Source organism: Hyperolius riggenbachi, chromosome 9 (assembly GCF_040937935.1).
Source record: "Hyperolius riggenbachi isolate aHypRig1 chromosome 9, aHypRig1.pri, whole genome shotgun sequence".
NCBI lineage: Eukaryota > Metazoa > Chordata > Amphibia > Anura > Hyperoliidae > Hyperolius > Hyperolius riggenbachi.
In genome coordinates this window covers 198,923,985-198,939,214 of record NC_090654.1, presented here as the reverse complement: position 1 = coordinate 198,939,214, position 15,230 = coordinate 198,923,985, and the positions used below count along the sequence as shown (strand labels likewise).

At 41.9% G+C, this 15,230-nt stretch overlaps 1 protein-coding gene across 1 annotated transcript in view; it reads right to left on the bottom strand.

Annotated features, from left to right (window-relative positions):
• Positions 1-15,230, bottom strand: part of PRKD1 (protein kinase D1) — a 256,322-nt gene that overhangs the window by 138,842 nt on the left and 102,250 nt on the right. Inside the window, exon 2 of the mRNA XM_068253887.1 lies at positions 11,158-11,296. Within this exon, the coding sequence (XP_068109988.1) occupies positions 11,158-11,296 (139 nt within the window). The remainder of the gene's footprint in view (positions 1-11,157; positions 11,297-15,230) is intronic.

Sequence of the window (15,230 nt, the reverse complement as noted above, 5' to 3'; positions counted from 1 at the left end):
TGATAAAGATGCTAATCCTGCATTCAAAACGTTCAAAACTTTTTCTGCTGTTATGATTTGGAGTTATCACATACTTAAGGAACACTGGCTCTTTAGTAGTCGTGCCAAAGAATTGCATGCTGGGGGTTCTTTTTATCTATAATCTATTCCTCCTCTTCCCTTTATTTCCCTGCCAGCTCCTAATCCCCTACTCACTTGTGTTTACAAGCAAGGCTGAGGCGACTCAGCAATTGGAGGAGACAAGAAAAAAAGTAAAGGGCAGAAATGACATCACGAGTTAGCCTTAACTGTGGGCAAAAGACATGGCCCCCAGCAGGAAAAGAATTCTCGTAATTTACTATATAACATTCACTGAAATCAAAATGTGGACAGTATAATACATGTGTTATGTAAGTAGATCAAGTATTTATCTACTTATATATGTGTTTTTTTTCCCTGGCATAGTATGGCTGATCCTACTGCTTTAAGCTTGCCAGTCAGCCACCTGTAGACTTAAATGCCTAAACCAGCTTTATTTGGGTACTTGACTTGCAGTTTCCAAATCTCAAACACTCAGCTCTCTACATCTCTGCATTGGTGCTGTCTGACAATCAGCTGTACCCAGGAGAAACTGAAAAATCCCATAGACTAAGATCCATAAAGAAAATGACATACTGGAATTCCCTCAAAGGCTTAACTGCTATGTTACTGGAAGTGGTAAAGCATCTGACTCAATTTCATGTCAAAAAGCGGCTTTTAAAAAAAAAAAAGAAGAAGAAGAAAAAAAAACCCGGGAAGAGCATATTTTTTTTCTCTCTTTTTGGATCTGGAATGTATCCTCGCAAACTGATCTTCTGCTTCTGTGTAGACGTTCTTCTGGAAAAAGTAGGAACACTTTCCACTTACAAAGAAAAGGAAGCTGTTCAGTGATTTATAGCCCCCAGTGTAGGCCTGGTTTCCACTTGCGCCTTACTGTGCGCATCTTAGCAACTCCTATAGTATGCAGTGATCCCTAGGGGATTGCTGCAGGAGTGCAGCAGAGAGATGGAGACACATACTGACACAGAGCACAGGGGAACAGTGATACAAGCTGGTATACCCAGTACGCAAGGATGGCAAGTTTATTCCTAATCTCACACATGCTCTTTTGTATTGGCCCCTAACCAGACATACATTATGAAAATTTCAGTGTTTTTACCTGTGTTTTATGGGGAAATAAATAATTTTAAGGGTAATGCACTATCTAGTCCCATTCTCTTACATGGTGTTTGTGTGTGGGCGGAGACTACCATTCAGGAGCAATACTATGCTGATCGCCATAGGTGCCCAGAAGGCTTAGTACTGAATGCCCAATTACAGTTTAGTCTGTCATACTCTCTGGTGAGTGAGCACCATGCGGGGTGTGGCAACGTACATCTCTCATTAGGATCACAAGTTGTTTGAAGGACTACGTTATAGAGCCACTGCTTTTCTGGGAAGCTTTATATTGGACATTAAGCTTTGTAGTTTTTATTTGGGCCATTATATTATTACATAATTACACCAAACAGGTGTTAATGATCAGCAAGATAATATGTAGGGTAAAACAAGATCACTAAATAAATCTGAATCAGCTGTGGATGAGGACTGAATCAGAGAGGAAGAGCTATGCTCTCTGAACAAACTAGAGGCTGCCATATTTATTTCCTTTTAAACGTAGTCGCTTGGCTATCCTGTTGATCTATTTGGTTGCATTAACCTTCTTGCCGGTTATTCCGAGCTCAGCTCAGGGTAACCTGCGTAGGAGGATTTCTCAGGCCCCGCTGAGCCGATTTTCAAAAAAATTTTTCCTACACGCAGCTAGCACTTTGCTAGCTGCGTGTGGTATGCTATCGCCGCCGCTACCCGCCGCGCCGAGCGCCCTCCCCCCCAGACCCCTACGCAGCCTGGCCAATCAGTGCCAGGAAGCGCTGAAGGGTGGATCGGGATTCCCTCTGACGTCCCGACGTCCATGACGTCATCCCGCCCCGTCGCCATGGCGACCGGGGAAGCCCAGCAGGAAATCCCGTTCTGAACGGGATTTCCTGCTTGCTCTGATCGCCGGAGGCGATCGGAGTGGGTGGGGGGATGCCGCTGCTTAGCGGCTATTATGTAGCGAGCCCTGGGCTCGCTACATGATTTAAAAAAATAAATTAAAAAAAAAGTGCTGCGCTGCCCCCTTGCTGCGGGAATTGGACCGGCAAGGGGGTTAATGTCTGAATTACACCAGGAACAAGCATGCAGCCAATGTTGTATGATGACAATAAAGTCAAACACCTGATCTGCTGCATGCTTGTTTATGGTCTATAGCTAAAAGTTTTAGAGGCAGAGGATCAGGCTGAACTCAGAACTTCCTCTCTGCTCTAAAAGATACACAACAGCCTAATAACCTTTAAATAAATAAATTTCTTTGTCACAGCTGATACAAATCCTGCAATAAATCTGCACAGGTTTCTACTTCCTGTTTTCATGGAAGCAGGCATTTTGTTAACATCCTGTGCTTTCAAATTAGCTTATCTGCCTTATTTGCCATGGCAGTCAGGTGACAGGGGAGAGATCAAATTACAACTTGTGATTAGACAAGCTAAACTTTCAATACATACAGGGTACATTTTCTCTCGGTTTCCTTCTGTCCTGTGCAAGAGTTCAGGCCCTCGAAGTATGCAAGAGATAAAATCTATGAACTACTGATCTTTTTTTTAGCTCTTTCCTGCTCTCAGATGCTATATTTTTCTAGGAAAATGCTTTATGTTTGTAATTCCTTATCACTCAGAGTTATACAATAGTAGAATCTCGATATAGTAAACCTCTGGATATAGTCATCTCAGTCCCCAGGTCCCGGCCATGCGTCTGCAATGAATATACTGCACAATACAGTATATGACCAATTTTGAAATCGTATACTTCTGATGTAGTAAACTACTTTTCCTGGTCCCTTGGAGTTTACTCTAAAGGGATTCTGCATACAGTAGACTGACTGACCCAGTCCCAACAGAAACTGTCATTTGCGTACCTAAAGTTTAACTTTCAGGCAGAGAAATAAAAAAAGGAACACAGCATATTTGTGTGCTTGGCACTATACATAATAATAGTCCTGTTGGACTCAAAGCGCTCAAGAGCTGCAGCCACTAAAGTGGCACCACTCAAGGGGCCACCCTGCAGTGTTAGGAAGTCTAGCCCAAGGATAGGTACTGACTCTAGCCAGGATTCAAACCCTGGTCTCTCACTTCTATGCAGAGCCCTTAACCAGTACACTATCCAGCCACTACAGATACACATGTCTATTTCATGCAGGGCTGTGGAGTCGGTCCAAAAATCCACCGACTCCGACTCCTCCGTTTAGGATTCCACCGACTCCGACTCCTCTAATTTGCATATTACAATTTTGTTGATTAAAAGTATGTAACATGAAATTCGTCTCTTAACTGCCAACGCTTAGGAATTTTACAAGACAACTGAAGTGAGAAGGATATGTAGACTACTATAGACTACTATATTTATTCCCTTTAGACTAAAACTAGTCCTTGGTAAGAGTACTTGTAAAAGGTACAAACCGGAACAAAGAACATCTATCAGGCCCTAGGCAATGTAAGTGTGGGTACATGTAAGAATGATGTGCAGGTACTCTGCAGGGGAATGAGGAGATTCTTCCTCTATTACACATTCTTCATGCACAATCTGAACAAGGTTTATGGGTGACAGACAACACCTCTGTGTTCAATGTGCACAGCATTCTCAGTGGATTCCCTGCAGCTCTGTGGGGAGTGCATATGTAGAGTATAGTTCTTCTGTGTAACAAAGTAAACCTGAGACAGATGAAATTAAAGTTTTATACAGACCTGGGGCTTCCTCCAGCCGCCTTCAGGATAATCAGTCCCTCGTCGTCCTCCGCCACCTGGATCTTCTGCTATGAGTCCAGGTACTTGAGCCAGTCGGGCGTAGTGCGCATGCACACACTCCGCCACCAGGCGCATACTACACCTGTGCAGCACTATTGCGCAAGTGCAGAATGTTCCTGGCTGTGGGAGCGGCATGCGGCCGGACAGCGCTGACTGGCTGAATTACCAGGACTCATAGCAGAAGATCCGGGTGGTGGAGGACAGCAAGGGACTGATTAGCCTTAAGGGGACTGGAGGAAGCCCCAGGTATGTTTAAAACTTTACTTTTCATCCGTCTGAGGTACCCTTTAATTTGTAGTCACCAAACCAAATTTTAACAACATATCAAATTATTTGATTTCATCAGCAAAGGGAGTGCATACATTTGCATAAATCAGCATCAATGCAGAATTATTTCCATCTCATTGACCATCTCTATTAGTGACACAGCTACACATCAGGCTTTATTCTTACAGCATAGATGTTATTTAGTATATATAAGAGATTCCTGTGTGCATATATATACAGTCACAATCAGATCTGTATATCTGACCTTAAAAATACGGGGACTGCTTTATTGAAGCAGCACAAGTAACTAATTTTGATTGGTTTATTTCATTTTTGTGGACTAAGCACAGCTATTACTGTATATATACTGTATATATACATTATTTTTAATGACTATTATCTGAGAAATAGAACATTTTATCATATTTTCTATTTTAATTACAGTTACAAATTCATTAGGAGTCGGAGTCGGTGCATCTTTTCCCGACTCCGACTCCAGGCACCCAAAATTGCCAGACTCCACGACTCCGACTCCACAGCCCTGATTTCATGTCACCATGTGTAACCTTTCAATGCATTGCAAAAATGTGTTTGTTATGCCCATACACTTCTGGAAATATTCACAGCTGTGCTAATATGCCTTTTCTCATGCACATACATTTTCTAGAATAATTAAGATGTCAATATTTATGCAATAAGTATGATGAAATGAAAATGGCAGCATTTTCTTAGCACTAGTAGTCAGTGCTATTCACCCCCTCTTACTTCTGGGGAACAGAGGTGAGGATGAGCCACTTGTCCTTGACATGTAAGGAAACTTAGCAAGAAAAGGAAAAGTCCCTTTTCCACAAGGTCTGCTCCATGTCATGAACAATAGGAGGTGGCACTATTTAGAATGGCGGAGAACTGCCTGGCTCATTTGTTCCGGCAATACCATGAGGTATGATGGAGGAAGGGTTCACAATGCTTGGGAGAAGCAGAGTACACTAAAATTCCAAAACAGAGTAGGTAACCACAAATGTTTAAACTGTGACTGAGGTATTGCTTATGCTTCACTACTGCTCTAGAAAAAAAGTTATATAAGTGGTCCATTGAGATGAAGCGTGTAAAGAATCCAGCAAAGTTACAAAGGCAGGTAATTACCAATCATGCAATACCATCTGAAGGGCCCTCTGACTGGTCAACAACATTTTGCACTGCAAGAAAATTACCTCAAACATATAGACAAAGTCTAAAGCTGGCCATACACTAGGCCGATTACCCGCCGATCGACAGCAGATTCGATCACTGGGATCGAATCTGCTGTGAAATCGTTCACGCAACACGCTAATTTTCGATCTATTTCGGCCCAAAATAGATCGGTCCCGTCGATCTCGCCGTGCGGGAAATTAGCGTCGATCGCCGCGGGTAAGGAGTGTATCGCTAGCGGCGTACGACAGACGCAGGTATACATTACCTGATGCTGGCCCCCCGGCATCTTCTCCGCATCACCTCCCGACTCCCGGCTGGCATCTTCTCCGCATCAGCTTCCGCATCCCGGCATCCGGCATAACTTTCGTTGTCACTGCAGTGACAGCGGAAGTACAAATAGAGGGTGCTCTATTTGAACTTCCGCTGTCACCGGAGTGACAAAGTTATGCCGGGATGCGGAAGCTGATGCGGAGAAGATGCCCGCCGGGAGCCGATGCGGAGAAGATGCCCGGGACCAGGCTTCAGGTAATGTATGCGGGGGCCCGGGGGGGGTGTCATGGGGCGACAGCGGCAGCTCAGCAGATTGTGATCGGTTTCAGGCTGAAATCGATTCACAATCTGTTTGCAGTAAAGGCAGCCATACGATCCCTCTCTGATCAGATTCGATCAAAGAGGGATCTATCTGTTGGTCGAATCTGATGGCAAATCGACCAGTGTATGGCTACCTTAAGCAATCTACTTGCTAAGTTTAGAGAGAGAGAGAGAGAGATACAGGTAGACAAAAATATACACACACACACACACACTCACTTAAAGGGTTATTAGGAGCACCTGTTCAATTTCTCATTAATGCATTTATCTAATCAACCAATCACGTGGCAGTTGCTTCAGTGCATTTAGGGGTGTGGTCCTGGTCAAGACAATCTCCTGAACTCCAAACTGAATTTTAGACTGGGAAAGAAAGGCGATTTAAGCAATTTTGAGCATGGCATGGTTGTTGGTGCGAGAGGGGCCGGTCTGAGTTTTTCACAATCTGCTCAGTTACTGAGATTTTCACGCACAGCCATTCCTAGGGTTTACAAAGAATGGTGTGAAAAGTAAAAAAAATTTCCAATATGCAGCAGTTCTGTGGGCAAAAATGCCTTGTTGATGCTAGAGGTCAGAGGAGAATGGGCCCGACCGATTCAAGATGATAGAAAAGCAACATTGGCTGAAATAACCACTTGTTACAACCGAGGTATGCAGCAAAGCACTTGTGAAGCCACAACACGCACAACCTTGAGGCGGATGGGCTACAACAGCAGAAGACCCCACCGGTTACCACTCATCACCACTACAAATAGGAAAAAGAGGCTACAATTTGCACAAGCTCACCAAAATTGGACAGTTGAAGACTGGAAAAATGTTGCCTGGTCTGATGAGTCTCGATAGAGTCAGAATTTGGCATAAACAGAATGAGAACATGGATCCATCATGCCTTGTTACCACTGTGCAGGCTGCTGGTGGTGGTGGTGTAATGGTGTGGGGGATGTGTTCTTACCAATTGGGCATTGTTTAAATGCCATGGGCTACCTGAGCAAGGTTTCTGACCTTGTCCATCCCTTCATGACCACCATGTACCCATCCTCTGATGGCTACTTCCAGCAGGATATTGCACCATGTCACAAAGCTCGAATCATTTTAAATTGGTTTCTTGAACAGGACGATGAGTTCACTGTACTAAAATGGCCCCCACAGTCACCAGATATCAACCTAATAGAGCATCTTTGTGATGTGATGGAACGGGAGCTTCGTGCCCTGGATGTGCATCCCACAAATCTCCATCAACTGCAAGATGCTATCCTATCAATGTGGGCCAACATTTCTAAAGAACGCTTTCAGCACCTTGTTGAATCAATGCCACATAGAATTAAGGTAGTGCTGAAGGAGAAAAGGGGTCAAACACTGTATTGTGCAGGTCTACAATTTTGTCTCTGACATCCTTGGACAGCTCTTTGGTCTTTCCCATGTTGGAGAGTTTGGAGTCTGCTTGATTGATTGATTCTGTGGACAGGTGTCTTTTATACAGGTGACTAGTTAAGACAGGTGTCCTTAATGAGGGTGACTAATTGAGTAGAAGTGTCTAACCACTCTGTGGGAGCCAGAACTCTTAATGGTTGGTAGGGGTTCAAAAACTTATTTCACTCAATGAAATGCAAATCAGTTGCTATCTTTTATTTAAGGTTATTTTTTTGATTTTCCTTTTGATGTGCTATCTGCCACTGTTAAAATAAACCTACCATTGAAATGATACTGTTCTGAGACTTTTCATTTCTTTGTCATTGGACAAACTTACAAAATCAGTGAGGGGTCATATAATTATATCCGTGTGTGTGTGTGTGTGTGTGTGTGTGTGTGTGTGTGTGTGTGTGTGTGTGTGTGTGTGTGTGTGTGTGTGTGTGTGTGTGTGTGTGTGTGTGTGTGTGTGTGTGTGTGTGTGTGTGCGTGTGCGCGTGCGTGCGTGCGTGCACACACACACACACACATATATATATACATACATATATATATATACACACACACACACACACACACACACACACACACACACACACACACACACACACACACACAGTATATACACGTGTAATTTGGAGAAGATTATTTTCACAAGTGCCTAAAGCATAATACACAGTACTGTGTACATACATACACAATATATGCACCTGTTTGTATAAACATTTGGTCTATGTGATGGGAATGGGAAATTAATACATTATTGTTGCGAACTCAAAACCTTGGAAAGCAAAAGCCCAGGGGCTGCTGCTAACATTGATCTGGTGCCAAACACATAATGCCAAAAAGACCCTGTTTAGATCAATACATACTTGTATGCGTGTAACCCTTTCTCTCTCATAACTGGGTAGTAGAGCAGGAATGCTCCAAGCGCCACTTTTACATGTGACGGCAGGAAGGAGAAATACATAATACTTATAATGAAATCACTGGGTTTCTTTGCTTCCAGTTGAATATGCCATGGCCACAAACTCAGCAAACATGGACAGGCAATCCAGAAGGCCCTCAGATGGCTCCAACAACCCGTCTTTTACTCCTCTTATATGTGCTTAAAAGCACAGGCATTAGTCACAAGATTCTGCAATATCAGATTCACACAACAACCAGTTTATGCTGTGGGTGGTGACAGCACATACACTGTAACTGTCCATGGATAGAGCCCCCATTCATAGTGTCTCCACTGTGTCCCTTGCATCGGACAGGTAATTTGTGACATGTTCACCTTCCATCAAAGTTCCGGCAAAAAATTGTGCAGGTTGGGACTTGTGTTCTGTCACTTCAGACACAGGACAGAACAGACATGTCTGCACATGTATGAACGGATCCTATGGTTAACATAGGATCCACTGACCTGTCCATTCCTCCACTTTGGTTCATTCTGTGAACTAGACCGCTTTAGGCTGTAGTGTAAAGACAGCCTTAAAGAACAACTGAGGGGATATGGAGGGTTCCATATTTATTTCCTTTTAAGCAACACCAGCTGCCTGGCTATCCTGCTGATCCTCTGCCTCTAACACTTTTAGCCATAGCCCCTGAACAAGCATGCAGCAGATCAGGTGCTTCTGACATTTTTTTGTCAAATCTGACAAGATTAGCTGCATGCTTCTTTCTGGTGTGATCCAAACACTACTATAGCCAATTAGATCGGCAGGATTGACGGGTAACTGGTATTGCTTAAAAGAAAATAAATCTGGCAGCCTTCATATCATCCTCATTTCAGTTGTCCTTTAAAGAGACTCTGTATTGAAAAAAAAAAGTTCCCCTGGAGGTACTCACCTCGGTAGGGGGAAGCCTCTGGATCCTATTGCGGCTTCCCCCGTCCTCTTCTGTCCCACGGTGGTCTCGCTACAGCCCACTGAATGCACAGCCAACAATTTCTCAGGCTGTGCAATATTTACCTTTCCCTGTTGCAGCTCTCTGCTCGGAAACAGCCGATCTCAGTCGGGTACACTCTACTGCTCAGGCACAGGAGACTTGGGCCTACACAGTAGAGCGGACCCGACTAGGATCTGCTATTTCCGAACAAATGCTGCTACTGCGCCTGCGCTGGAGCCGGGAAGGTAAATATTTACATCCCCGCCGTTCGGGGAGCTCTTCCGCTGCCGCCGTGGGACGGAGGACGACGTGGGAAGACTCAATAGGATCCAGCGGCTTCCCTCTCCCGAGGCGAGTACAGATCCTCTTTAAGCTAAGTACCTGACCTGGGTGTCACCTTCAGTCCGGTTTATAAGCATGTCCAGGAAATAGCAATGTTTATACTGTTCACTGAGCAGGTGGGGCTACATATCAATATACGGCAATATATATTAGAATAGTTTCTGATTCTGAAACAAGGTAAATTAACTTAAAAGTGGGTATGCTGAATAATTCCCTATATTCTAATTTATGTCACTATAATGCCTCTAAGTATAACTAGTAAAAAAATGAGCTGATCACACAGTTTATTGGTTCATGCCTAGTTAACTCTATGGCTAGGTTCACATAGGCACTGAAAACAGACAGCTTATCTGATCGGAAGGCAGCAGATCAAACCACATTAATGGACATTATGCAAAGCACAGGATCTATTCAGACATGTCCATTGCAGTCGGATTTGTTGCTTCTGTTGCCTTTCATTTCTATAAGCAGACTTCAAGTTCCCCTGAATTGGGGTAAAAAATACTGAATGAAGCCCATGGTGGGCTGCAACATAGCTCTGGTCTTCTCTTGTCTGCTCAGTGTGTATATAATGAAGCATCTTACGTGAACCCAAGGTGAGAGGTATATGGAGGCTGACATTCTTATTCCCTTTTAAGCAATACCAGTTGCATGGCTGTCTTGCTGACCCTTTTCCTCTAATACTTTTTGCCATAGAACCTGAACAAGCATGCAGCAGATCAGGTGTCTGACAGTATTGCCACATCTGGCAAGATTAGCTGCATGCTTGTTTCTGGTGTGACTCAGACACCACTGCAGCCAAATAGATCAACGGGACTGCCAGGCAACTAGCACGGTTTAAAAGGAAATAAATATGGCAGCCTTCATATTACTCTCACCTCAATTTCACTTTGACCCTTCAACCAGCCAGCACTGCCTGCAATAAGAAGGCATATATCGCTTTGCAATTCTACTTTGTCTTCATAAACACCATGGCTGTGGAGTAGATACAAAATCTTCCGACTCTTCAGTTTATGAAACCACCAACTCCAGGTACCCACAAATTGCTCCAGCTCCTCGACTTGGACTCCCAAGCCACGATAAACACACTGAAGAGGGAAATGCTGAATTACACCTAACAGGAAACAACCAGGCAGTAACTGATGATGATATTTTGTAGAGCTGTAATGTTGCAGCCCTGCCTCTGAAGAGTTATCTTTCAGTTACAGTACCAGAGGAGGTGAGCCAGGTCATCCCTGGACTCACAGAGAAAGACAAGTTTGTGTCACTTCATTGTCCCTCCCAGAGACTACCTGTGGGAGAGGATGGAATGGGAGGTGGGAGGAGTCTGGACAGTTAATGCTATACAACCTTCATCTGGCATCTACACAGGAAGTTCATTTTTCAAACCCAGGAAACGAGTTCATGAAAAACAATAACACAAAAATGCATGTGAACATGAAAGTGGTGCATAGCTAATCATCCTATTCCACACAATATGCTTTATAAAAAAAAATAAAAAAAGAACGAACAAGGCCCGCTAGATTAATTCACTGAGCTTGTAAAAAGGAGGTCAATTGCTGCCAAATCTATTGTAGGACTGTAACAATACCTGAAAGAACCACCTCGATGAGATCTCCCGCTTGAATGTCTGCCTCAGACTTAACCAGCTGTAAGATATTCTCAGAGTTTGGGTCATGTCGGAATAAGAGGATCTTGTCGTACATCCCGTAAAATCCGCATTCTGGAAACTGAAAAAGGTAGAAAAACATAAGCAAGGAAAACCCCGATTATAGTAACATGAAAACATATAAAAAGCAGCATCATGCAGCCTATGGAAACACAACAATACAAATGACTGTAAGTATGCCAACACAATATGTCAGAGGGCATGTTGTGTAAAACTAGGGATTTACAATACAGTACATAAAAATAAAGAGCATTTAATTTGTTTCCTCATCTCTAATGAATGGCCCTTTATCTTCGCAGAATTGTAGAGAACACAAAAGAACAGAAGTGATCCAACTGAAGGCGACACAATATTTTCAACTATTACATCTGCAGAAGTTTGCAACCTTCACGTGGGTCACATTAGAAAATATTAGGGTTTGCTGAAAAGTTACTGAAGAATTTATACGATTGTAGACATAAGCACGATACAACAAGAAGTTACCCTAAAAAAAACAATTAAGAAAATCAATTGGCTGACATGAACAGCTAAGCCCCCGAAGCAATTTTCACATATTAGCACCGTTCCTATTCATTTGCCAATACCGTTATTACTACTTATCACACCTAAATGATCTATGGACAATTTAGCCTTTTAGTGTGTGATAATTTTGTTTAGTAATTACCTTATTCTCTATGCCTTTTAAAGGAAAAATAAGGGGAAAAAAAACACACCAGTTCTCAATTTACATCCATTATAGCTTTACAATAAACAGTGCTAACTATAAGTTAAACCCACAAATTGTATTTGCCTATCCATCCTGGTTATTACAACATTTAGATTATATTCCTAGTACAATGTATGGTGACAATATTGTATTTATTTATTTTTTTGTTATTTGCTTTCTTACTGTACTTGATCGATGATTACAAGACCTTATTTGCAACAATGATAATGATATACCCTAATGGCATACATATTCAAACATCTTTTTTTTTTTTTTTAAAAACTTTCCTGAGGTAACAATATATGTTTTTTTATTTTATATTCTGTCACTTTGTTTTCATTTTGGTAAAAAAAATATGCAAAAAAAAAAAAAAAAATTGCTTTTGATTCAGACATGAGCCTCAACCCTAAAACTCTCTAGACTCTATTCTACTACTTATCACGGCTAAATGTTAACAAATATGTAGTTTTGCTAAAACTATCCCAAGTTTGATCACAACTTTTAAAATGACTTTATGTTGGATTGAGTTTGTGCCTACCTATTTTTTCTGTGAAATGGGTCCACACACAAAATGTATTCTACAACTCGTCACGGTTAAAATGATACCACGTGCCTCATTTAGCAACAAACTGGTGGTGCACTCTCTGCAACCGCACTAAACGTGTAAATTTTATAAATATATATATATATATATATATATATATATATATATATATATATATATATATATATATATATATACACATATATATATATATATATATTTATATATATACATACATACATATACATATATATACATACACACGTCCAGTTGTCATTAAGTGGCTAATATGTATTTCATATGCAAATCTGTCCAATATAATTCCCAAAAAATCACAATTGTTAAAGGAAAAAAGTCACCAACTTAACTTTTCAGGAGCCTGGCACCTTGCTCCTGGAACTTGAATAGTCCTGAGCTATTCTATAACATGCATATATTTCACATCCTACTATCAGTCGCCTGTGCCCAGCAACTTGCAGAGTCACCTGCCTTATTTTGGAAACGGCGAAAGCTGGACACAGACAGGGTCATTTAAGGAGCTCATATGCCAAGCACAGCAATTTCTGATCGTGTGGAATTCAATCTGGGCAACTACACCTGGCATCAATTGAACTACAAGGGATGTATTGCTCAATGCAGTGCAACTCTAGGGTCAGAGATACCCCACCGCTCTAGTCCCACCCTTCTCAAACAAAGATTCTGACATGTCCAGTCAGACTTTCAATCAACAAACTGCACAAAATCAAAAGTGGATATTCTGGAGAAAAATTTACTTCCAGATTCCATCAAATGTGATCTAATCGGTCAGAAATCAATCGGGTATATTGATGAGTGTTTGTCCAGCAGGTGTAACAAGTTAAGCTTCTGTTTTCTGGACTAACACCCCTTACTTTCCTCTACTCAATGCTTTCAGTGGCTACTCAGCTGATCATGTGACTCTTCAGACACAGCAGTGATTCAGTTTTCCTCATAGCAGAATCCACTGTTCGTTTCTCTCAAAAGGCATTTGCCATATTTTTCTCCCACAAAGCTGTGGGAGGCAGTGTAAGATTACTCTTGCTATTAGGAGTTTAAGAGTTAACGTGGCCTTGTTTTTGGCAAAGGAGTGTGTACTGCCCTTCTCAACAAAGGCTCTTCTTGCAATTAATAGACCTTGAGTTGTATCCTTTGGACAGAAAGGGATCTCCATGACAGCAGAGTGGCATCTAGCATGTGTTGCCATGGATGCCGGTTCAAGGTATGTTTGGGGGTAAAAGGCACTTCATCAAATGCAAGGGAAGACGTGATTGTGAAGCAAATACAATATTATTATACTGTCCTGGGCACAAAACAGTCTAGGGAATAACAGGAATCCAAAGCAAATTAACCCATTCATAAATACAGAAAGAAGCGCAGCTGAACTTCTCTGTACTTCACTTCCCACTCATGAATGACCTTCGTAGACTGTCTACTTGCCTTGACACTTCTCCACACAGCAAAGAGAACCTGTCTTGTCTGAAAAAGACAATGCTCATTCCCCTGAACAGACTGAAAAGCCAGCAGCAGGAACATCTGTATTGACAGATTTGTCACTGGTTAATCTCATCTACCAGTCAGCTAGACATAGGAGGGGCGCTGGAACACTGAAACTGGGTTAGCAAATGACAAAACTGAATGTCGGCTTAATTTCATGACCTTTCTTTCACAGAGGAGAAATCTACTGAACGGGAGCCTTTTTTAATAGATAACATCAGAAAGCTTACATAAAGATACAACGATGAAAACAACGGTTTAGCACTGTGAAGTAACCTGCAAACTGATTTACTGGGTTGTCTACACAAACTGATGATGCAGTGATTACTGGATTTGGCTATGTGAATCAATGCTTTTTATGGCACTCAGCATCTAAGTGGAGCTGTATTAAAGGTACATCAGGCCAAGATAGCAATACCTCAAAGCAACTCTTTAGCAATTTCAGTAAAAAGAAAAAAAAATCGAATAAAACCCTACATAATCAGGGCATAGCTATCATACCATGCATTGTACATGTTCAATTTTTAATCATTCCTGAGATTTAAAGAGAATCTGTACTCTAAAATTCTTACAATAAAAAGCATACCATTCTATTCCTTATGTTCTCCTGGGCCCCTCTATGCTGTTTCTGCCTCTCCCTGCTGCAATCCTGGCTTGTAATTGCCATTTTTATGCAGTGTTTACAAACAAAAAACATGGCTTCTAACCACTCTGAGAACAGCTTACTGTGCGACTCATGCAGAGCTTGGAGAGGGTGTGTAAAGCTTCTGCCAATGACAAGCAGTGCTGCACATTCCACACAATCCAGCCTGAGCCCGACAGAGACGACAGAGGAAAGGAGATAAGATTTATTACAGAGACAGTGCAACCAGGAAAGGCTGCTGCAATAAGACAGACCACATTAGAACAGCAATAGGAACTTATAGGATAGAAGAAATAAGGCTCAAAATGTTGTTACAGAGTCTCTTTAAACAGATGTTAATGAAAAAAAAAGTTAAACTAACTGCTGAGCGACTCAGTCTCTGTACTGGTCAGAGACGCAATCTACTGCAATTGAAGCCTAACTGAAACCAAAGCTGAAAATGTTAAATTCTGAATGCACATGTATTTGATTACCGTTATCAGTGTTATACTTCTTTTCCTATCCATAGAGGTAAAAGGCCTCCTGTTCACAAAACAGGGTCTAGCAATCTCACTTCCGGTGAAATACAAATCTACAGAAGACTGTGAAAG